Source organism: Caretta caretta, chromosome 23 (genome assembly GCF_965140235.1).
Source record: "Caretta caretta isolate rCarCar2 chromosome 23, rCarCar1.hap1, whole genome shotgun sequence".
Lineage (NCBI taxonomy): Eukaryota > Metazoa > Chordata > Testudines > Cheloniidae > Caretta > Caretta caretta.
Window position 1 is genome coordinate 12,002,461 of NC_134228.1, and position 24,275 is coordinate 12,026,735.

Sequence of the window (24,275 nt, forward strand, 5' to 3'; positions counted from 1 at the left end):
GACCTAGGCCCCTCTAGAGGGATTTCAGGTCCCAGCCAGCCCCAGCTCCAGGCGGCTGCGTGGGGAGGGAGAAGCCCAGGGCACCCCTGGCCTTTGCTCCCATCTGTGTCAAGCCCTGCCTGGGTGCTGCTGTCCAGACGCTGGCCGGGGGTCCGTTTGGTGGACACCGTACCCACCTCAGTCTGCCAGGATCCCAGTCTGCACCACTGGGCACAGTCAGCCGGCGAGACCCACCAATCTCCCCCCGTCAGTCCATGGAGGTAGCTGGAAGGGGCCGCGTCTAGGAAAGCATTGGGGGTCTTGCCCCCTCAGCAGCACCAGGTCCAGCAGCCTCTGCCCGGTGGGGAGTCCGTGGCCCATCAGTGGGGGCGCCGTGGCTGGGTTCGTGGGGGTGGAGGAAGCTCCCTTAAATCGGGAGGGGCCGAGATGTCCTCCAGCGGGGCTGGGCACAGTCACCCAAGGGGGCCGCCGAGTCCTAGGATCCTCCATGGAAACGGGGGGCCATCACAGAGGGTCTCCTCCCAACCTGCCCCCTACCCCGGTGGATACGTGGCATTAAGGGATCTGCCCCCAACCTGCCCCCCACCCCAGTGTATATGTGCCCCCTAACCTGCCGGCCCCCCTGGTGGACACATGACACTAAGGGATCTGCCCCCCAACCTGCCGCCTCCCCCAGTGGTTATGTAGCACTTAGGGGTCTGCCCCCAAGCTACCTCCTGCCCCAGCGGACACACGGCACTAAAGGGTCTGCCCCCAACCTGCCTCCTACCCCTGGTGGATACGTGGCACTAAGGGGTCTGTCCCCTAACCTGCCAGCCCGCCTGGTGGACACATGACACTAAGGGATCTGCTCCCCAACCTGCCGCCCTCCCCCGGTGGTTATGTGGCACTTAGGGGTCTGCCCCCAACCTACCTCCTGCCCCAGTGGACACACGGCACTAAAGGGTCTGCCCCCAACCTGCCTCCTACCCCTGGTGGATACATGGCACTAGGGGGTCTCCCCCTACCCCAGTGGATACGTGGCACTAGGGGGTCTCCCCCTACCCCAGTGGATACGTGGCACTAAGGGGTCTTCCCCCCCCCAACCTGCCCCCAACCCCAGGGGATACGTGGCACTAAGGGGTCTGCTCCCAACCTGCCCCCCACCCCAGTGGATACGTGCCCCCTAACCTGCCAGCCCCCCTGCTGGACACATGACACTAAGGGATCTGTCCCCCAACCTGCCGCCCTCCCCCGTTGGTTATGTGGCATTTGGGGTCTGCCCCCCACCTGCCTCCTACCCCTGGTGGATACGCGGCACTGGGGGGGTCTCCCCTCCCAGCCTGCCCCCCCCATCTCTCCCGCCTCAGGGGTCCTTGTGGCCCAGGGCAGCCAGGCGCTCCAGCTTGTGGAGGTGCCGGTGTTTCTTCAGGCCGTAGGTGTTGGCGAAGGCCTCGCCGCAGGTGCTGCACTTGAAGGGCTGCCCGCCCTGGTGGGTCTGCACGTGCTTGCTGAAGTACTTGGGGTCCTTGAAGAGCTTGAGGCAGGCGGTGCAGCGCAGGTCGCGGCGGGCGCCGTGGGCCCGCTGGTGCCGCAGGATGGACGAGAGGTAGAAGAAGCTCTTGCCGCAGAGGTCGCAGCGGTACACCTTCTCCCCCAGGTGCACGCGCTGGTGCTCCAGCAGGTTGGAGCGGTAGCGGAAGGTCTTGCCGCAGGTCGGGCAGCGCTGGGGCCGGGCCACCACGTGGAGACGTTGGTGCTCGGCCAGGCTGGAGGACTGGGCGAAGCGCTTGTTGCACAGGGCGCACTTGTAGGCCCGCTCGCCCGTGTGCACCACCTTGTGCTGGCGGAGGTACCAGGAGCGCAGGAAGCCGCGCCCGCAGACGGCGCAGCGGTAGGGCCGCTCCTCGGTATGGCAGCGCTGGTGGCGCATCAGCAGGGCCGCCTCCCAGAAGCGCTTGCCGCAGACGGAGCAGCTGAAGTGGCGCTTCTGCAGGTGGGTGCGGCGGTGGAGCAGCAGGTCGTAGGCGCCGGCGAAGCTGCGGCCGCACACGGCGCAGCCCAGCGTGCGCCGCACCAGGTGCACGTACTTGTGGGTCACCAGCGCCAGGAAGTGCTTGAAGCTCTGCCCGCAGATGCCGCAGGTGAAGCGCTCCCCGCTGGGGATCATGGGGTGCTCCTCGGACGGGGCCACCAGGGAGGCCAGGCCGGCGCCACCGGCCGGCGCCTCCCCGGGCAGCCCGTTCTCCAGGCAGCCGGCGGGCCCCGGAGGCGGGGCGGCCTCGGCGCAGGCCCCCTCGGGCAGCAGCCGCTCGGGCGCCGTCTGGTGCACCAGCTTGTGCCACATGAGGTTCTCGATGAAGCCAAAGCACTTGCCGCAGGCGTCGCAGGCGTACGGCTTGTCGGCCATGTGGGCCTCCTTGTGGCTCATGACGTGGAAGAGGTCGGGGAAGCGCTCGCCGCAGTCGGAGCAGCCGTAGCTCAGCCCCTCGGCGGGCAGGGCGCCGGCGGGCCCCAGGGCGCAGGGCAGCTGCAGCCGGTGGATCTGCTTGTGCCGGGTGAGGCTCTGCGGGTAGCCGAAGACCTTGCCGCACAGCTCACACTTGTAGGGCCGCTCCCGGGTATGCACCACGTGGTGCTTGGTGAGGTGGAAGGACTCCCGGAACCGCTTGCCGCACACCGAGCACTGGTGCGGCTTCTCGCCCGTGTGGATCCGCTCGTGCCGCTTCAGCGTCTCCCGCCGGCCGAAGCCGCGCCCGCAGATGCCGCAGCAGAAGCTCTTGCCGGCCCCCAGCAGCAGCGGGTGGGGCCCCAGCAGCGCCGCGTTGCCGAAAGCCGCCTTGGCCTCCCCTTCGGTGTGGGGGGCCTCATTGGGGAGCAGGAAGGGCCCCTGGTAGGGAGCCGGGGCCGAGTCGGCGGCCGGGGCGTCCTTAGGGGGGGCGGCGGCCCCTTCGTGGAGCTGGCGATGGCGTAATAGGCTCTGGGGCGCGGCGTAGGCCTTGCCGCAGACGTCACACTTGTAGTCGGGGCGCGGGCTGGCGTGGGAGGCCTGGTGTTTGAGCAGGTAGGCGGCGTCCCGGAACTCCTTGCCGCAGACGCCGCAGGGCACCCGCAGCAGGGCCGAGTGGGTCTTGACGTGGCGCTTGAGGCTCTCACGCCGGTTGAAGCTCTTCTCGCAGACAGAGCAGCTGAAGGGCCGCTCGCCGGTGTGGATGATCTGGTGCTGGTGCAGGTGGCTTGGCTTCTTGAAGACCTTCCAGCACAGGGAACAGGTGAAGGGGCCATCGGGGTGGGCCGGGCCGGGGCTGCCTTCCCCGGCCGGCTGGGTGCCCCCGGCGGGGGCGGCCGGCGGCGGCGGGGGGGCGGCGGCGGCGGCGGGGCCGGCCTCGGGCGGCTCCTTGTGGCAGCGGCGGTGGCGGATGAGGCTGGAGATGTGGTTGTAGGTGCGGCCGCAGGTGGAGCACTCGTACGGCCGCTCGCCGGTGTGCACCAGCATGTGCTGCACCAGGTGGGACGACTGCTTGAAGGATTTCTGGCACACGCCACAGGGGAAGCGCCGGTCGATGAAGTACTTCAGCCGCCGGAAATAGTTTTTGTCGTCTTTGCCGGCCGGGCTGTCGGCCGGGGCCGCCGGGGCCGGGGCCGCGCCCACCCCCCGCTTGAGGCTCCCGAAGAGGTGCTGGTGCCCCGAGAGGTCCACGATGCCCCACTGGGGGGCGCCGAAAGCCCCCGCCCCATCGAAGAGCGGCGGGGCGGCGGGCACAGCGGCGGCGCTATACTGCTGCGGGGGGCCGGCGCCAGGTTCGGCTTTCTTGGGCTGGGCGGCGCCGGAGGCGGAGGGGGCGGGGCCTTCAGCCTTGAAGTCCTTGGGCTTGGCAGGGGCGGGGCGGTCGAAGTGGGGGGTGCCGGCGGGCGGCGGGGGGTACTCGTAGGGGGGCTGGGGGCAGGGCAGCGAGGCCACGGCCTTGGCGTGCTCCTGGTTGTAGGCCTCCATGGGCTCGAAGCGCTGGTGGTTCAGGAACTCCAGGAAGTCGAAGGGGTAGCTCTGGAAATGGACGCCCTCGTCGCTCGCATTCGCTTCCATCTCCTCCGGGGAGGGACGCTGCCGGGAGGGGGGCGGGGAGGGGTTAGAGCAGGGTCAAGCCTCCCACCCCACCTGGCACCCCTCCCCCCCGTGCACTCCAAATGTGTGAAATCTGCTTGGGGTGGGGCGGGGGGGCTGGGTATACGGGGACCCCTCGCGCGGCACTGGGATGCAGCCCCTCTGGGGTGGGGCGCAGGGACTGGTTACACGGGGGCCCCTCACCCGCTGCAGTGAGGGCCCGGTGCTTTATTGCTGTTATTTTATCAGCGGGGGCGGAGCATTGGGGGGCTACCAGGAAGACGGGTACATAGAGGTTGGGGTCCATGGGGGGGTCACTTATCTTTCTCGCAAGGGTGGGGGATTTATGAGGGACTGAGGCGGGGGGAAGGGTAACAAGGGGGTACTGGGGTGGGGAGGGGCTGAGGGGGAAGGAAGTGTGTGCAGGTGGGTGTATGGGGCTGTATGGGGTGCAGGGACCATGTATAGGGGATAGACCAGTATCTATGGGTGATCGCTCACCTCCAGGGAGGGGCTGTGGGGGTGTCTGGGGCACACACGGGGGTGTCTGTGGGGGAGGGGGAGGAGGTCTATGGGGGAGGGGCTGAGGGGGCCTGTGGGGGAGGGGCTGGGGGGGCTGGGGCACACACGGGGGTGTCTGTGGGGGAGGGAGTGGAGGTCTATGGGGGAGGGGCTGAGGGGGCCGGGGGGGGGGCTGGGGCACACACGGGGGTGTCTAAAGGAGTTTGGGCGTGCCTGTGGGGGAGGAGTTTGGGGTGCCTGTGGGGGAGGGGGAGGAGGTCTATGGGGGAGGGGCTGAGGGGGGCTGTGGGGGAGGGGCGGTCTCTGGGGCACTCACGGGGGGGTCGGGGGGGTCACTCACCTCTCGGGGGCCCCGGGACCGGCTCCGGGCGGGGGGGGCCGGGCTCGGGGCCGGGGGGCTGCGGGCCGGGGGGGGCCGCTGCTGGATCCCAGCTCGGACAGGCCCGGCCGGAAGCGCCGCCCCCACCGGAGACGGAACCGGCCCCCCCGGCCCAGCCCCACCTCACTGGGGCCGCCCCACTTCCGCCGCCGCCGGGTCCTAGCGGCGGCCGGCTCGCCCCCCCCCCCCCCCCGTCAGCGGGGAGAGAACCCAGGAGTCCGGGCTCCCCCACTCCCCCCCCCCCCGTGTAACCCACCACTCCCCGCCCCAGCTGCAGGGAGAGAACCCAGGAGTCCTGGCTCCCCCCCCACTCTAACCACTAGACCCCACTCCCCTGCCAGAGCCAGGGGGAGAACCCATTTCCCTCTTTCCACCCCCCAAAAAACCCCAGTCTCCCCTCCCCCAGCCTGGGGTTCTGTGGGTCCCCCCCCCATGGAAGGGGCTTTGCAGGCACCACCTTCCCCCATAACAGGCTTCCTGGGGGGTTGCGGGGCTGGGATCTTGGGCTAGTTGGGGCCCCTGGTCCAGCCTGTCTGTTCTTCGGGGGCTAATACCGCCCCCCCCCCCATTTTTTACTTGAAAGCCCTTTTTTGACAGCAAAAGTTTTCCAGACAAACGTGTTGGGGTTGTTGGGTTTTTTTTTTTTTTTGCCATTTTTTGTTGAGGGGGGGGATTGAATTTTTAAAAATCAAATTTGATCGGAGTTTTTTAATGGCTCCTTTGCTTTATCGTTCGTGGGTCTCAGGAATAAGGACTTTAAATCGAGAGGGAGATTTCGCACTTTTTGAAGTAATTAAAAAAACCCGTATCAAAATGCATTTAGAAACCGTACACCAAATGCAAACCCAGCCCAGATCCCGCAGAAGTGCAGGCCTGGCAGAATTCGGGTTTTATTTTGTTCAACGGGCAATATCGACACTTATTTTGAAGCATTTTTATTTATTACAGCTTTCACAGCGGTGGGGGATGATGGGGGAAGGTCTCTGACACAGGGAGGGCCAGACAATAATTATTTGGTGGCAGTAGTCGCTGAGATGCAAAAAGTTAAAGTATTATAACCACTAAAACACAAATTGTCAACATCACGTGTCCAACTAGACAAAGCAAAGAGCCTTAAGCCAACCTCTAAGCAGTTTTCAAGCAGCGTTTTTCCCACTTTGCCTGGCTGTAAATTTCTATTATTATCAATGGAAATATTTTCCCTGTGTGTGCCTGGTGAAACTGACATTTACTGACCCATAAAAAGCCTAAACCTTGCAAGCCTACATAAGAGAATGGGAAGGACTTTTAAATCTCTCTCTATCCCCATCCACCCTCTATACCCAGACACCCCTCCATCTATCTATCTATCTATCTATCTATCTATCTATCTATCCCCATCCACCCCCTCTATCTCTCTATCTATCCCCATCCACCCCCCCACCCCCATCATAGAATCATAGAATATCAGGGTTGGAAGGGACCCCAGAAGGTCATCTAGTCCAACCCCCTGCTCAAAGCAGGACCAATTCCCAGTTAAATCATCCCAGCCAGGGCTTTGTCAAGCCTGACCTTAAAAACCTCTAAGGAAGGAGATTCTACCACCTCCCTAGGTAACGCATTCCACTGTTTCACCACCTCTTAGTGAAAAAGTTTTTCCTAATATCCAATCTAAACCTCCCCCACTGCAACTTGAGACCATTACTCCTCGTTCTGTCATCTGATACCATTGAGAACAGTCTAGAGCCATCCTCTTTGGAACCCCCTTTCAGGTAGTTGAAAGCAGCTATCAAATCCCCCCTCATTCTTCTCTTCTGCAGGCTAAACAATCCCAGCTCCCTCAGCCTCTCCTCATAACTCATGTGTTCCAGTCCCCTAATCATTTTTGTTGCCCTTCGCTGGACTCTCTCCAATTTATCCACATCCTTCTTGAAGTGTGGGGCCCAAAACTGGACACAGTACTCCAGATGAGGCCTCACCAATGTCGAATAGAGGGGAACGATCACGTCCCTCGATCTGCTCGCTATGCCCCTACTTATACATCCCAAAATGCCATTGGCCTTCTTGGCAACAAGGGCACACTGCTGACTCATATCCAGCTTCTCGTCCACTGTCACCCCTAGGTCCTTTTCCGCAGAACTGCTGCCTAGCCATTCGGTCCCTAGTCTGTAGCTGTGCATTGGGTTCTTCCGTCCTAAGTGCAGGACCCTGCACGTATCCTTATTGAACCTCATCAGATTTCTTTTGGCCCAATCCTCCAATTTGTCTAGGTCTTTCTGTATCCTATCCCTCCCCTCCAGCGTATCTACCACTCCTCCCAGTTTAGTATCATCCACAAATTTGCTGAGAGTGCAATCCACACCATCCTCCAGATCATTTATGAAGATATTGAACAAAACCGGCCCCAGGACCGACCCTTGGGGTACTCCACTTGATACCGGCTGCCAACTAGATATGGAGCCATTGATCACTACCCGTTGAGCCCGACAATCTAGCCAGCTTTCTACCCACCTTGTAGTGCATTCATCCAGCCCATACTTCCTTAACTTGCTGACAAGAATACTGTGGGAGACCGTGTCAAAAGCTTTGCTAAAGTCAAGAAACAATACATCCACTGCTTTCCCTTCATCCACAGAACCAGTAATCTCATCATAAAAGGCGATTAGATTAGTCAGGCATGACCTTCCCTTGGTGAATCCATGCTGGCTGTTCCTGATCACTTTCCTCTCATGCAAGTGCTTCAGGATTGATTCTTTGAGGACCTGCTCCATGATTTTTCCAGGGACTGAAGTGAGGCTGACTGGCCTGTAGTTCCCAGGATCCTCCTTCTTCCCTTTTTTAAAGATTGGCACTACATTAGCCTTTTTCCAGTCATCCGGGACTTCCCCGGTTCGCCACGAGTTTTCAAAGATAATGGCCAATGGCTCTGCAATCACAGCCGCCAGTTCCTTCAGCACTCTCGGATGCAACTCGTCCGGCCCCATGGACTTGTGCACGTCCAGCTTTTCTAAATAGTCCCTAACCACCTCTATCTCCACAGAGGGCTGGCCATCTCTTCCCCATTTTGTGATGCCCAGCGTAGCAGTCTGGGAGCTGGCCTTGTTAGTGAAAACAGAGGCAAAAAAAGCATTGAGTACATTAGCTTTTTCCACATCCTCTGTCACTAGTTTGCCTCCCTCATTCAGTAAGGGGCCCACACATTCCTTGGCTTTCTTCTTGTTGCCAACATACCTGAAGAAACCCTTCTTGTTACTCTTGACATCTCTGGCTAGCTGCAGCTCCAGGTGCGATTTGGCCCTCCTGATAACATTCCTACATGCCCGAGCAATATTTTTATACTCTTCCCTGGTCATATGTCCAACCTTCCACTTCTTGTAAGCTTCTTTTTTATGTTTAAGATCCGCTAAGATTTCACCATTAAGCCAAGCTGGTCGCCTGCCATATTTACTATTCTTTCGACTCATCGGGATGGTTGTCCCTGTAACCTCAACAGGGATTCCTTGAAATACAGCCAGCTCTCCTGGACTCCTTTCCCCTTCAAGTTAGTCCCCCAGGGGATCCTGGCCATCCGTTCCCTGAGGGAGTCGAAGTCTGCTTTCCTGAAGTCCAGGGTCCGTATCGTGCTGCTTACCTTTCTTCCCTGCGTCAGGATCCTGAACTCAACCAACTCATGGTCACTGCCTCCCAGATTCCCATCCACTTTTGCTTCCCCCACTAATTCTACCCGGTTTGTGAGCAGCAGGTCAAGAAAAGCGCCCCCCCTAGTTGGCTCCTCTAGCACTTGCGCCAGGAAATTGTCCCCTACGCTTTCCAAAAACTTCCTGGATTGTCTATGCACCGCTGTATTGCTCTCCCAGCAGATATCAGGAAAATTAAAGTCACCCATGAGAATCAGGGCATGCGATCCAGTAGCTTCCGTGAGCTGCTGGAAGAAAGCCTCATCTACCTCATCCCCCTGGTCCGGTGGTCTATAGCAGACTCCCACCACTACATCACTCTTGTTGCACACACTTCTAAACTTAATCCATCCACCCCCTCTATCTATCTCTGTCTCTCTACCTATCGCTATCCACCCCCTCTATCTATCTAGCTAGCTAGCTATCTTTTTAAATGACAAATCTGAGGAACTGTCCTAGATTGATGTGTTGTCAGAGGCGGTTTTGGAACAAATTGATAAACTAAAGAGTAATAAGTCACCTGACCCAGAGAGTATTCATAGAATCATAGAATCATAGAATATAAGGGTTGGAAGGGACCCCAGAAGGTCATCTAGTCCAACCCCCTGCTCAAAGCAGGACCAATTCCCAGTTAAATCATCCCAGCCAGGGCTTTGTCAAGCCTGACCTTAAAAACCTCTAAGGAAGGAGATTCTACCACCTCCCTAGGTAACGCATTCCACTGTTTCACCACCCTCTTAGTGAAAAAGTTTTTCCTAATATCCAATCTAAACCTCCCCCACTGCAACTTGAGACCATTACTCCTCGTTCTGTCATCTGATACCATTGAGAACAGTCTAGAGCCATCCTCTTTGGAACCCCCTTTCAGGTAGTTGAAAGCAGCTATCAAATCCCCCCTCATTCTTCTCTTCTGCAGGCTAAACAATCCCAGCTCCCTCAGCCTCTCCTCATAACTCATGTGTTCCAGTCCCCTAATCATTTTTGTTGCCCTTCGCTGGACTCTCTCCAATTTATCCACATCCTTCTTGAAGTGTGGGGCCCAAAACTGGACACAGTACTCCAGATGAGGCCTCACCAATGTCGAATAGAGGGGAACGATCACGTCCCTCGATCTGCTCGCTATGCCCCTACTTATACATCCCAAAATGCCATTGGCCTTCTTGGCAACAAGGGCACACTGCTGACTCATATCCAGCTTCTCGTCCACTGTCACCCCTAGGTCCTTTTCCGCAGAACTGCTGCCTAGCCATTCGGTCCCTAGTCTGTAGCTGTGCATTGGGTTCTTCCGTCCTAAGTGCAGGACCCTGCACGTATCCTTATTGAACCTCATCAGATTTCTTTTGGCCCAATCCTCCAATTTGTCTAAGTCTTTCTGTATCCTATCCCTCCCCTCCAGCGTATCTACCACTCCTCCCAGTTTAGTATCATCCACAAATTTGCTGAGAGTGCAATCCACACCATCCTCCAGATCATTTATGAAGATATTGAACAAAACCGGCCCCAGGACCGACCCTTGGGGTACTCCACTTGATACCGGCTGCCAACTAGATATGGAGCCATTGATCACTACCCGTTGAGCCCGACAATCTAGCCAGCTTTCTACCCACCTTGTAGTACTTCCTTAACTTGCTGACAAGAATACTGTGGGAGACCGTGTCAAAAGCTTTGCTAAAGTCAAGAAACAATACATCCACTGCTTTCCCTTCATCCACAGAACCAGTAATCTCATCATAAAAGGCGATTAGATTAGTCAGGCATGACCTTCCCTTGGTGAATCCATGCTGGCTGTTCCTGATCACTTTCCTCTCATGCAAGTGCTTCAGGATTGATTCTTTGAGGACCTGCTCCATGATTTCACCCAAGAGTTCTAATAGGAAACTGCAGAACCACTAACTGAGGTATGTAACCTGTCACATAAATCAGCATCTGTACCAGATGACTGGAGGATAGCTAATTTGACACCAAAAAGGCTCCAGAGGTGAACTTGGCAAACACAGGCCAGTAAGCCTAAATTCAGTCTAGGCAAATTAGCTGAAACTACAATAAAGAACAGAATTGTCAAGACACATAGATAAACATGATTTGTTGGGGAACAGTAAACACAGTTTTGTAAAGGGAAATCATGCCTCACCAATCTACTAGAATTCTTTGAAGGGGTCAACAAGCATGTGGACAAGGGGATCTAGTGGATATACTGTAGTAGTTGGACTTTCAGAAAGCTTTTAACAAAGTCCTTCACCAAAGGCTCTTCAGCAAACTAAGCAGTCGTGGGATAAGAGGGAAGGTCCTCTTATGGATTAGTAACTGCTTAAAAGACAGGAAATAAAGGGTAGGAATAAATGGTCAGTTTTCAGAATGGAGAGAGGTAAATAGTGGTGTTCCCCAGGACTCTGTACTGGGCCCAGTCCTATTCAGCATATTCATAAATAATCTGGTAAACAGTGAGGTGGCAAAATGTGCTGATAATACAAAACATCTTAAGACAGTTACGTCCAAAGCAGACTGCAAAGAGCTACAAAGGGATCTCACCAAACTGGGTGACTGGGCAACAAAATGGCAGATGAAATTCAATGTTGATAAATGCAAAGTAATGGACATTGGAAAACATAATCCCAACTCTACAGACAAAATGGGGGTCTAAATTAGCTGTTACCTCACTTGAAAGAGATCTTGGAGTCACTGTGGAGAGTTCTCTGAAAACAACCACTCCATGTACAGCGGCAGTCAAAAAAGCTAAGTGAGTGTTAGGAACCATTAAGAAAGGGACAGATAATGAGACAGAAAATATCCTAATGCCACTATATAAATCCAAGGTACACCCACATCTTGAATATTGTGTGCAATTCTGGTCACCCCAGCTCCCAAAAGGTCCATTAGAATTAGAAAAGCTGCAGAGAAGGGCAACAAAAATGATCAGGGGTATAGAACAGCTTCCATATGAGAAGAAATTAATAAAACTGGGACCGATCAGCTTGGAAAAGAAACGACAAAGGGGGGATATGATGAAGGTCTATAAAATCATGACTGGTGTGGAGAAAGTGAATAAGGAAGTCAAGTATCAGGGGGTAGCCTTGTTAGTCTGTCATCTACAAAAACAACAAGGAGGCCACCTTAAAGACTAACAGATTTATTTGGGCATAAGTTTTTGTGGGTAAAAAACCACTTCAGATGCATGGAATGAAAAGTACAGATGCAGGCATTATATACTGACACATGAAGAGAAGAAGGGAGTTACCTCACAAGTGGAGAACCAGTGTTGGCAGAGCCAATTCGATCAGGGTGGATGTAGTCCACTCACAATAATTGAATTATTGAATAATTGAATAAGGAAGAGTTATTTACCCCTTCATATAACACAAGAACTAGGGGTCACCCAATCAAATTAATAGGCAGCAGGTTTAAAACAAAAAACAGGAAGTATTTCTTCACCCAACTCCCCTTCAATCTGTGGAACTCCTTGCCAGGGGATGTTGTGAGGCCAAAAGTATAACAGGGTTCCAAAAAGAACAAGGTAAGTTCTTGGAGGATAGGTCCACCAGGTGACTATTAGCCAAGCCGGTCAGCGATGCAACCCCATGCTCGGGATGTCCCTAAATCTCTGACTGCCAGGAGCTGCGATTGGACGCCAGGGGCTGAATCACTCATTAATTGCCCTGTTCTGTTCATTCCCTCTGAAGCCCCTGGCCCCAGGCACTGTCAGACAACAGGATATTGGGTTAGATCAGTGGTTCTCAAAGTTTTGTACTGGTGACCCCTTTCACATAGCAAGCCTCTGAGTGTGACCCGCCTTATCAATTAAAACACTTTTAAAATATATTTAACCCCATTATAAATGCTGGAGGCAAAGCAGGGTTTGGGGTAGAGACTGATAACTCACGACCCCCCGTGTAATAACCTCGTCACCCCCTGAGGGGTCCCAACCCCCAGTTTGAGAACTCCTGGGCTAGGTGGACCATTGGTGTGACCCAGTGCTGCTGTTCTTATGTTCTTATCTATCCACCTATGCATCCCCATACATCCCCCCCATCTAATCTATCTATCCCCATCCACCCCATCTATCTATCTATCTATCTATCTATCTATCTATCTATCTATCCCCACACACCCCATCTATCTATCTATCTATCTATCTATCTATCTATCTATCTATCTATCTATCTATCTATCTATCTATCTTTCCCCCCATCCACTCCATCTAATCCATCTATCTATGCATCCCCATACATGATACATCCCTCTATCTATCTAAAATAAAGAGCAAAATTTATTTAAAACTTTTTCTATGTCAAAAGAAAGAGAAGTTGGCTCTTCTCCCAGATTTAACAGAAAAGCCTGGAGTGCAGGCCCCATTACCAGAGCCCGCAGAAAATTAAATGTTTAATGGTAAATGGTAAAAATGTAGAAGGTCGGTTTGTTGCTTTGGTTTTCGAACTGGACCCTATTCACCCCCATACCCCCCATTTTCCACTGATTTTCTTTTAAAAAGCAAACATACATTTTTGTTTGTATTTTAAATGAGATCTTCACATAGAAAATTATTTTTTTATAATGTTGGACAAATTCAAATGCCATCCATGGAGTTAGGACCCATGTGTCCAAACTGAGCAATCCAAAGTGGCAGTGAGAAGAAAGGGGGAAAAAAACAATAAAAACCTTGAAGAGATTTTTTAAAAATCAAAAATCTTGTGTTTGCCAAAAATGTAAATTTCACAAATTGGAAAATTAGCTATTTAAAAATGTTGGACCGAGTTTTGGGGGCGGAAATGGGCCACCAGGTGACAAAACTGACCAATCCAACGTGGCAATGAGGAAACAACAAAAAACAACAAACAAAACCCTTGGGCTGATTTCTTTTAAATAAAAAACTTTGGAAGTGCAAAAAATTGTAATTTTTCAAAATGGGGTTTTCTAATAGCAAGTGATTTTATTATAAATATGGAACAAATGCCACAGAGACATTAAACTGACCAACTTCAAACTGCCAATAGAAGAAAATATAACCACTGTGAACCCTTTTTTTTTTTAAATGTTTCTTTACCAAAAGTTGTAATTTTGGAAAATAAAAATGTTATGTTTATTTTACTTTTTTTAGAAAACGATCTTTACATTTTTGGACCAGCGCCTCCCTGGGACCAAACTGGCCCATCGGAACTGGCAATGAGAGGGAATAAATGAATAAATAACCCTGCCCTGAAGAGATTTTTTTTTTGTCCACAATTTTTCCATTTGTAAAAATTGTCAGTTTTACACAGAAAAGAATTTATCTGAACATTTTGGAGACTCAATAAAGCAAGATAATGTGGCAACGAGCTGAAAACAATAATAATTATTGTATAGCACCAGTAGATTGCAAAGCACTTCACAAAAGAGAATTTGGCACAGGGAGAAACTGAGGCACTACAGAACTCAGGTTTGCTGCAGCCCTGCCCAGTGCTCTACCCATTAGGCCAGAGTGCTCTGAAGAGAGTACATTGTAAGACATGAAGCTGAAGGGGTCAGCATGAGGGTTGTGGGTTGGATCTTAGATCTTTATTTCTCTTTTCTTTTCTGTTTAATAATTCTCAGATTTCTGGGGTCTGACCTACCGGCTTCTAATACCTTGTCTTTAAAAAAGAGAACTAAATCTCAATTTTTAAATTAAAAATATTCAATTTAAATTATATTTTTAATTTTATTTCATTCACTTTAAAATGACTAATATTTTAAATCATATTATTTTAATTTACTTTAAAAATGTTAAAATTTTAAATTTTCAATCTTTTATTTTCACTTTTATGTTATATTTAAAATGGTTACAATTTTAAATTTTATTTTATTTTCATTTGTTATTTAATTTTAATTTAAACATTACAATTTTAAATCTTATTTGATTTCCATTTTTCATTTTCATTTGCTTTTAAAATTAAAACTGTAAATCTTATTTTATTTTATAATTTAGATAATTTACTTTAGATTTATTAAAATTTTAAATCTGATTTTATTTTAACATTAATGGTTTTATTTTATTCAATTTTAATTTACTTTACAGTTATTAAAAGGTTAAACTTTCAATCATATTTCATTGTAATGTTTTGTTGTGTCTAGTTTAATTTAGTTTTAAAATATTAACATTTTAAATCTTAAATCTTACTTTCATTTTTAGTTTAATTTTACTGTCCTGTACTTATAAAATATTTTATTTTTGAGATTTTCTTTTGTTAGAACCTCAATTCTATCTTAAAGAAGTATTTTTTTGATCTGGGAATTTCCTTAAATAATTAATTAATTAAACGGTTTATGCCCACAAATCCAACTTCACAAACTTTTTTGTTTGGGAATTTCCTTGCTTCTTGCGTCTCTCCCTGGGATGTACCATGTGTAATGAATTGGGGTGAGGGGTCTCAGCCTTGCTGTGGGTTGGGTCCTTGCCATGGGATCTACCATGTCCCGTGAGTTGGGTGAGATCTCAGCCCCGCCCTGGGGTGAGGGTCTCTTCCAGTCTTTCCTGGGGGCTCCCAGTGTCCCCAGATTGCACAATGGGGCTAACTGGGGGCAGGTTTCATGGTCAGCTTTGTGTTCCCTGGACCTTGATCCCTCGGTGCATTTCCAGAAGTGGGGCCACAGCTGGATGAGTCACCCCACCACCCTCAACCACACAGCACACCTCCCCCTACCACATACTCCCCCCCACAATGAACCATCATTCTCCTGCCTTCTCTTATTACCCCTCCCCGCCCCCCTGATCAGACCCACTGGCCCATCTACCCTGGTATCCCACCCCCTCCCTGCCTCTCAGATCAGACCCATGGGTCCATCTACCCTGTTATCCCGCCCCCTTCCTGCCCCTCGGATCAGACCCATGGGCCCATCTACCCTGGTATCCTGCTCACTCCGCCAAATGGGCTCCCCCTCCAAGGAGTTCGCAGACAGCCATACAGAGCCAACATCTTTATTGAGTCCGCTGGGGGAGCGCCTGGACAGTGTGCACCCCCCCCAGACAATCGTTCCCTTCATGTGCCTCCCCCCAGACACAGTTGTTCCCTCCCCCCCATCCCTGGAGGGATAGTGCCTGGCGGGGGGAGGTGGCTCCTTCCCCCACCCACTGAATCCCCAGGGGTCGTGGCATCACACAGGGCAGTCAGTAGCGGCAGCAGCCCTGGCCCCGAGCCTCACTCCACCCCCAGGGACCCGGCACGATCCAGGGGTCCCTGCCCCCATCTCCCTGGGATCCCAGTGCAGCTGGGGGGAGGGGGAGGCTGACCCCCAGTCTCGCTCCATCCCCAGGGACCCCATCTCCCAGAGACCCCCAATTTCATTCCATCCCCAATGCCCCTCATCCCCAGGGATCCCGGAGCAGTTGAGGGGGCTGACCCTCAGCCTCGCTCCATCCCCCCTCGCTGCCGGTGCTGTCAGGGGGGCCCCACCTCCTGGCCGCCCTCCCCTGCCCAGCCGGGCCGGCCCTCGGCCCCGCCGGCCCAGGCGCCCAGCCCGGCGCCCTGGCAGCAGGCCTCGCGGGCGTGCTTGCGCTTGGCGTGCCGCCGGAGGGTGTTGCGCTCGGTGAAGCGCAGGCGGCAGAGCGGGCACTGGTAGGGCTTCTCGCCCGTGTGCACCCGCTGGTGCCGCAGCAGCTCGCCCGACTCCCGGAAGCCCTTCTGGCAGACGGCGCAGCGGAAGGGGCGCTCGCCGGTGTGGATGTTCCGGTGCCGCTGCAGGTGGGAGGCCCGCTTGAAGGCCTTGCCGCAGGCCCGGCACAGGTGGGGCTTGTGCTCCGAGTGGCTGATGCGGTGCCGCTCCAGGTCCGAGAGGTACAGGAAGGCCCGCCGGCACACGGGGCAGCAGTGCGCCCGCCGGGGGGCCGGGGCCGGCCCCGCCTCCAGGTCCCGCCGGGACACCGTGTAGGGCACGCCCTGGGCATCGATCAGCAGCAGGTTGTCCTCCAGTGAGCCCTCGGGGGGCGACGGGGAGACGCCTGCTCCCGCCGCTTCCGGTGGGAGGAGCCAGCCGGGGCCGGCCAGCCGGCTGCGGTAGGGGCCCCGTGGTTTCGGGGGCGGGGTTTGCGGGGGGTCCCCACCCCGGGGCCACCCCGTCAGGGCCGAGTGCAGCTTGGGACCCCACGTTGCCCTCGGGCCTGGCTTGGGGGGCTCCGGCTGGGCCCGCGACACCCCCGGGCCCTCTGGCCGCCTGCCCCGGGCTGCAGCCTCACCCCACTTGGGCATGGGCTGGGCGTAGCGGGCGCTGGCTGGCCAGATCCCCGTCACCTCCAGGTCCTGCCAGGCCTGGCTGCCCGGATGGCCCTCGCCACCCTCTGCCGTCTTCGAGGGCGGGCTGCCCCGCTGTGCGGCGTCCCACTCCCTCCGCTGGGCTGGCTCCATCCGGCGGCTGTGTCAGCACTCTGGTCGCCTACCCGGCCATCGCTGCGGGGCAAGGGGACAGGGTGAGAGCCAGAGACGCCCCAGCGGGTCCCATCCACTCTGGAGCCAGAGCGGGATCGTCCTGTCATCTACTCCCCACCCGATAGACACTGTCAGTGATGGAGACTCCACCAGTGGTTAATTACTCTGACCGTTAAAAAGGGATGCCTCGTTTCCGGGCGGAATTTGTCTAGCTTTAGCTTCCAGCCATTGGATGGTGTTAGACCTTCCTGTGCTGGACTGAAGAGACGGTTATTATATATTTGTTCCCCAGGGAGGTCCTGATAGCCGGGGAACAAGTCACCCCTGAACCTTCTCTCTGTGAAGCTAACGAGATCGAGCTCCTGGAGTCTCTCCCTCTCAGATGGGTTTTCTCACCCTTCAACCATTCTCCTAGCTCTTCTCTGACCCCTCCCCGATTGATCACCGTCCTTCCTGAATGGTGGGCACCAGAACAGGACACAGGATCCCAGGGGTAAAATAACCTCGCTGCGCTTACTCGAGAGTCCCCCATTTTCCATGATCGTATTAGGTCTTTTGGTCACAGAGTGGCAACGGGAGCTCCTGTTCTGCTGATTATCCCCCCTCCACCCCCAAATCTTTGTCAGAGTTGCTGCTCCGCAGAGTCGCTGCTCCCCAGGAGAGGGTCCCCCAGCCCATACACATGGCCGATATCTCTATTCCTAGCTGGATACATTGGCATTTAGCCATATTAAAAGTAGGGCTGTCAAACGATTACAAAAATTAATTGCCGTTTTAATCGCACTGTTAAACAATAATAGAATACCAACTGAAATTTATTATAAGTATCTGTGGGTGTTTTTCTACTTTTTCAAATATGGTTCATTTGGTATCGTTCTAGTTTCTTAATCAAAATGTTGTGCAGTACCAAGTCACATAACTTGCAGAATTCTAAGTATATTACATTGGTATTATTACCTTTAGCAACCACTCCCCTTGCAAAGCTGGAGATAGAACCCAGGAGTCCTGGCTCCCAGCCCCCCTGCTGTAACCAGTAGAACCTACCCCACTCCCCTCCCAGAGCAGGGGAGAGAACCCAGGAGTCCTGAGTCCCACTCCCAGCAGCTTCCTGCTCCTGTCCCCCAATCCACCTTCCTTCTCCTCCTTCTAATCCCTCCTTCACCCCTCCAATTCCCCCTTCTCCCCTCTCCCTAACAGTGCCCCCTACACCTGCACTCCCCAGCTCTCTCCGTTCCCTGGACTGCTCCCTCTGGGTGCCCGTCCCTCCAGGGCACAGCTATGCCCCTTGTCCCTAGCCAGTGCCCACTGCCTGTGCCTAGGAAGGTGATCAGGAATGTGCAGCACCTTGCACCTCCTGACATGCCACGCCACCCTGCCAGGGGCCAGGAGAGGTGCCTCTCCCTTGGCAGCAGGGCTGGACACAGGCAGCTTCTGAGACAGCTATATCAGGCGGAGGGAGAGCAGCAGGTGTAGGGCATCAGAGCCAGGGCCCTGCCCGCCTGACAGACGGGGAGGGGGCGGAGATGGAATGGGCATGGGTGTGTCTGTCTGTGCGTCCCTGTGTCTGTCGGTGTGTCCTGTGTGTCCTCTGTCTACGTCTGCCTGTGCATCCCTGTGTCTGTCTGTGTGTCGCTGTGTCTGTCGGTGTGTCCTGTGTGTCCTCTGTCTACGTCTGCCTGTGCATCCCTGTGTCTGTCTGTGCATCCCTGTGTCTGTCTGTGCGTCCCTGTGCCTGTCTGCACGTCCCTGTGCCTGTCTGTCTCTGTGTCCTCTGTGTGTCCCTGTGTGTGCCTGTGCATCCCTGTGTCTGTCGGTGTGTCCTGTGTGTCCTCTGTCTACGTCTGCCTGTGCATCCCTGTGTCTGTCTGCGTGTCCCTGTGTCTGCCTGTGCGTCCCTGTGTCTGTCTGCACGTCCCTGTGTCTGTCTGTCTCTGTGTCCTCTGTGTGTCCCTGTGTGTGCCTGTGCATCCTTGTGTCTGCCTGTGCGTCCCTGTGTCTGTCTGCACGTCCCTGTGTCTGTCTGTCTCTGTGTCCTCTGTGTGTCCCTGTGTGTGCCTGTGCATCCCTGTGTCTGCCTGTGCGTCCCTGTGTCTGTCTGCACGTCCCTGTGTCTGTCTGTGCATCCCTGTGTATATCGGTGTGTCCTGTGTGTCCTCTGTCTACGTCTGCCTGTGCATCCCTGTGTCTGTCTGCGTGTCCCTGTGTCTGCCTGTGCGTCCCTATGTCTGTCTGCATGTCCCTGTGTCTGTCTGTGCATCTTGGTGTCTGTCTGCCTCTGTGTCCTCTGTCTGTGCATCTGTGTCTGACTGTCTGTGTGTCCCCATGTCTGTCTGCGTGTTCCTGTGTCTGTCTGTGTCATCCCTGTGTCCGTCTGTGTGTGCCTGTGTCTCCCTGTCTGCGCGTCCTTGTGTCTGTCCGTCTGCGCGTCCCTGTGTCCATCTGTGCGCCCCGTGTCCGTCTGTCTGTGTGTCCCTCTGTCTGTCTGTGCGTCCCTGTGTCTATCTGTCTGTGTGTTCTGTGTCCGCCTGTACATCCCAGTGTCTGTCTGTGTGTCCCAGTGTCTGTCGGTGCATCCTGTGTCTGTCTGTCTGTGTGTCCCTGTGTTCATCTGTCTGTGCATCCCAGTGTCTATCTGTGCATCCCTGTCATGTCTGTCTGTCTGTGTGCCCTGCGTCTGTCTCTGTGTGCGCCCCTGTGTCCGTCTGTCCCGGTGTCTGTCCCCCTTCCGTCCTCAGGCACAGCCCAGACCCCCCTCCCCAGGCTGCCCCAGACCCTCCCCCTGACATTCGTCTCCCCCGGGCAGGCCGCTGCGGTGCCGGCCGGCGGTGCGGGGCGCTCGGAGCCCGTTAGCCCGTGCGGCTCGCCATGCCGGAGCCGGAGCCCGCTGCTGCCCTGGGCGCTGGCGGCGGCGCGGGGCGGGCGAGTTGGTACCTGCTTCTCGCTCTCATCCCGCAGCTGGGCGCAAGGGGCGGGCGCGCTGCGCTCTGCGGCCGGCAGGGAACGGCGCTGCCAGGCCCGCTCCCGACAGCCGGCCCGGGCCGGGGCACCGGGACCCAGCAGAGCCCCCGGCCGGGAGCAGGAGCCCAGCCCCGGCTCCGGAGTCTGCTGGGTCCCAGTGCCCGGCCGGACCATGGCACCAAGGGCCCCCCGCCCCGGGCACAGAGTCACCGAGATCGGGGCCCCGTCGGGCCGGGCGCAGCCCAGACACAGAGTCACCGAGATCGGGGCCCCATCGGGCCGGGCGCAGCCCAGACACAGAGTCACCGAGATCGGGGCCCCATCGGGCCGGGCGCTGCCCAGACACAGAGTCACCGAGATCGGGGCCCCGTCGGCCGGGCGCAGCCCAGACACAGAGTCACCGAGATCGGGGCCCCATCGGGCCGGGCGCTGCCCAGACACAGAGTCACCGAGATCGGGGCCCCATCGGGCCGGGCGCTGCCCAGACACAGAGTCACCGAGATCGGGGCCCCGTCGGCCGGGCGCAGCCCACACACAGAGTCACCGAGATCGGGGCCAGTAAAAAGTGATGGGGCCATGGTCCCCTGCCCCCCCTGTTCTGGCGCCCCTGGCTGGGCATCCCCATGAGTTCTTCCCTGCCCCTGGTCCTGTCTGAATTCATCTTTCTTGGACATGGGGGAGCAGCCTGGTACAGCAGCCGTGAGGGCTCAGCCGACTGAGGGGGGATATAATTGAGGTCTATAAAATCATGACTGTTTCGGATAAAGTGAATAGAGAAGTGTTATTTACCCCTTCCCATAACACAAGAACTAGGGATCAGCCAATGACATTAACAGGCATCAGGTTTAAAACAAATACAATGAAGTATTTCTTCACCCACCGCAGAGTCAACCTGTGGAACTCATTGCCAGGGGATGTTGTGGAGGCCAAACATATAACTGGGTTCAAAAAAGACCTGGATAAATTCCTGGAGGATCGGTCCACCAATGGCTATTAGCCTGGATGGGCAGGGTTGCAATCCCATTTCTTCTCTCACTCCAGCCTTTAGGGCCGACCAAATCTTCCTGTTTAATCTTCCAGTGTTTCCCAGCTTTGTCTCACTGGTAGATTCTGTTAGCACACCGCTAGGGGCCTTTTGGGCCAAAGCCAGGTATGAAGATCTCGAGTAAGATTGGTCCCAAGAGGACTTCCACTTGTAGCCAACTCCAGTCCGATAATTCACCTTCCAGCACGGCCTGCTGCCATCTCCCCACCCCCGAGTTCCTCACCCGGCTCCCAGTTCCCCGTCTTCTCTCATTTAACTACGATTTCCCCATGCGGCATCGTGTCAACTGCTGCCCTGAAGTCCAAGGATATCCGATCTACTGCACTTCTCTTCTCTGAAGCATCAGTTATTGTCTCAAAGCAGGAAGTCCGGTGAGTCTGGCACGATCCCCCTTGGGTTTACATCCCCTCTTCCGTCTACCTCCAGGAATTTGATCATTCTTGGCTTCACATTTTGTTCTAAAGCCTTGGCTCCAACTGACATCAGACTAACAGGCCTGCAACTGACAGGGTCACTTTTTCCACCTTTCTGAAACATACCTGGGCTACAACATAGCTGAGCTCCAGTCACACGGCACTGCCCCAAACAGAACGATCAGTCACCAACCCTCGCACACGCCAATTCTTTCCGTATCATGGCGTGGAAAGTGCAGGTTTCATGCCTCTCTCGCTGGCAAGTTGCCCAATAATATGATGGATTCATGAAAAAAATAACTGAGCCTGAAACGATTTCTCAGTTGAGACAGATTGCGTAAAGAAACCCAGTCCAAAGGCACGGATACTGTCTTCCCTTCCCTAGATGCCCAGCTTTAAGCTGGTGAGTGAAGTCACCAAACTCAATCAGGCTGTTCAGGCTTAAAGTTCAGCACAAATCTATTATTGTTGTTATTTATTAGGTGTATTACGGTAGCATCTGGGAGCCCCAGCCGTGGCTTCATAGTGCTAGGTGCTGTACATTATTTATTATGTGTATTACGGTAGCGCTAGGACAATGGCCCACGAGCTGTACATGAGTTGTAATAATGAAATACCTTCATCAATCAGTTGCAACAGTGATTGAAAAAGTTATATTAATGGTTAATTATTTGTCACTAATGTATACCTTAATTAATTGGTTACGATAGGGAACAATAAAGCTATCTTAATTGTTAATTATTAGTAACTAATCAGTTTGCTATAAGTTATAATAATGGTTAATACAGATAGAATTGATGGTAAGTAATTAGCAACTAATCAATACCTTTATTAATCAATAATAATATTGACTAATAGCAATGTATCATTTATTGTCCTTATCAGTAGCAATGTTTTGTTTATTAATTATGTTTAATATCTATATATTCATCAGTGGTTTATTATTAGCAATTCATCAATTTGGTGACTAACCAATACCTTTACTGGTCGATTATAAAAATGATTAATAGCACTGTATTATCTATTGATCTTTGATTATTAGTGGCCAGCTCAGAGTGTCACTGTCTGGGACCCCTTGGCTGGTGCTGAGACACAGTCCCTCTGGGGTGGGGCGCGGGGGCTGTTTAACAGCACAAGGAAACACCCCAAGTATTTGGGAGAGGAAGTGACAGAGAATCCAGCTGAAAGCACAGGGGGTATTTAGGGAGGTTGAAGAGAATCCTCCCCTGCACACGGTCACAGTTCAGGCAGGGCACTGCTGCCTGGCACTGCCACAGAAAGCTGGGCGCCAGGAGGTGCTGGAGCGAAGTGTCTGTGCCAAGCCCTTCTCCCGGGTCTCGGGCCTATGGCGCTGCCATCTGATCCGCACCGGGCACCGGCCCTTCGGCTGCCACCTGTGCAGCAAGAGCTTCTGGCAGCTGGCGCGCCTGGAGTGGCATCAGCGGATCCGCACCGGGGAGCAGGACCACTGCCGCGCAGCCTGCGGGAAGACTTTCTGCGAGCCCAGTGACCCGCTGCGCCTCCAGCAGGTGCATGGCTGCCCGCTCTGCCACAAGGCCTACACCCAGCTGTGCTGCCTGCAGAGCCACCAGCTTCCCCACTCCCAGGGGCCCGAGCTGGGCCCCTGCCTGCTCCACAGACTCCCAGGGAGACCTGAGGGACGGAATCCACGAGCCCCCAAGGGGAGGTGGCCTCTGACCCCCAGAGTGACCTCTGACCCCTAGGGGAAGGCAATCTGTGACCCCTGGTGGAGGTGGCCTCTGACCCCTAGGGCAGCACGCCCCGGGTGGGGGGCTGGGACACAAGCTGGCAGCTGCTCTTGGGCACCCAGGCTCCTCATTCTGGGCAGGTGGAGGGTCTGGAGCTCCCCAAGGTGGCCTGGGCTCCATAAGCGGCTCTTACCACTGCTTGGCTCTGGCTTCCAGCCTGGCCAGGGGGCGGGGCCACAGAGGGGGTGGGGTTCCTGCATGTGTCCCACTTTTGCATTTTGAAAAGTTTACCCCAGGTGGCCCCTGTCGGGCGGTAACACCCATTGTTTCATGTTCTTTGTGTATATAAAATCTCCCCACTGTATTTTCCACTACATGCATCCGATGAAGTGAGCTGTAGCTGTAAATTTGTTAGTCTCTAAGGTGCCACAAGTACTCCTTTTCTTTTTGCACAGAACTTAGTGGCTTGCCTGTGCACGGACGGGGACCCGCCCCTCCCCGAACACCCCAGCCCCTCGCCAGATAAACGAGATGAGAATACAATGTCTATGCCTGTCTTCTTCATACGATGGGGGGAAGGGGGCTGTTGGCTCAGGGGGTGGGGAATGGGGATCAGGGCCTTTTCCCTCTAGGGGATGCAGGCTCCCATCCAGCCCCAGGGCAGGGACTGGCTGGCTCAGGGGGGCGGAGACTGGGGCATGGGGCCTCGCCCCTCTTTGCCCACAGTCAAGATGGCTTCTCTCTGTCTGCCCCTTCTGTGGTCCACCAGAGGGAGCCTCTTGGAATGTTTTACTTCCCTGCCCGCAGTAAAGATATTGCCTCCCCTCTGCCCCCTTTTGCCCACAGTAAAGATGGTTCCTTGCCCTCCACGACGCCCCGTTGCCCACACGCAAGATGGCACCTCTCTGATTACGCCTCTCCCTGCCCACAGTCAATATGGCGCCTCTCTGACTGTGTTCCCTTCCCTGCCCACAGTCAGTATGGCTCTTCTCTGACTACACCTCTCCCTGCCCACAATCAAGATAGCGCCTCTCTGACTACAACCCTCCCTGCCCCTAGTCAAGATGGCGCCTCTCTGACTGTGTTCCTCTCCTTGCCCACAGACAAGATGGCGCCTCTCTGACTGTGTTCTCCTCTCTG

The 24,275-nt window shown here is 54.6% G+C and overlaps 2 protein-coding genes across 2 annotated transcripts; both read right to left on the minus strand.

Annotated features, from left to right (window-relative positions):
- Nucleotides 1-1,179: 1,179 nt before the first annotated feature.
- On the minus strand, nucleotides 1,180-5,053 carry ZNF865 (zinc finger protein 865). The gene is made up of 2 exons (XM_048832679.2): nucleotides 4,944-5,053; nucleotides 1,180-4,081 (listed from the first exon to the last, which is right to left on the minus strand). Exon 2 carries the CDS (start codon nucleotides 4,061-4,063, stop codon nucleotides 1,346-1,348), a length of 2,718 nt encoding a protein of 905 aa, XP_048688636.2. The 5' UTR covers nucleotides 4,064-4,081; nucleotides 4,944-5,053; the 3' UTR covers nucleotides 1,180-1,345.
- A 10,497-nt stretch (nucleotides 5,054-15,550) lies between these two features.
- LOC125627964 (uncharacterized) lies at nucleotides 15,551-20,226 on the minus strand. The gene is made up of 2 exons (XM_048832624.2): nucleotides 19,942-20,226; nucleotides 15,551-17,031 (listed from the first exon to the last, which is right to left on the minus strand). The coding sequence occupies exon 2, from the start codon at nucleotides 16,987-16,989 to the stop codon at nucleotides 16,027-16,029; it is 963 nt and encodes a 320-aa protein (XP_048688581.1). The 5' UTR covers nucleotides 16,990-17,031; nucleotides 19,942-20,226; the 3' UTR covers nucleotides 15,551-16,026.
- Between the last annotated feature and the right edge of the window lie 4,049 nt (nucleotides 20,227-24,275).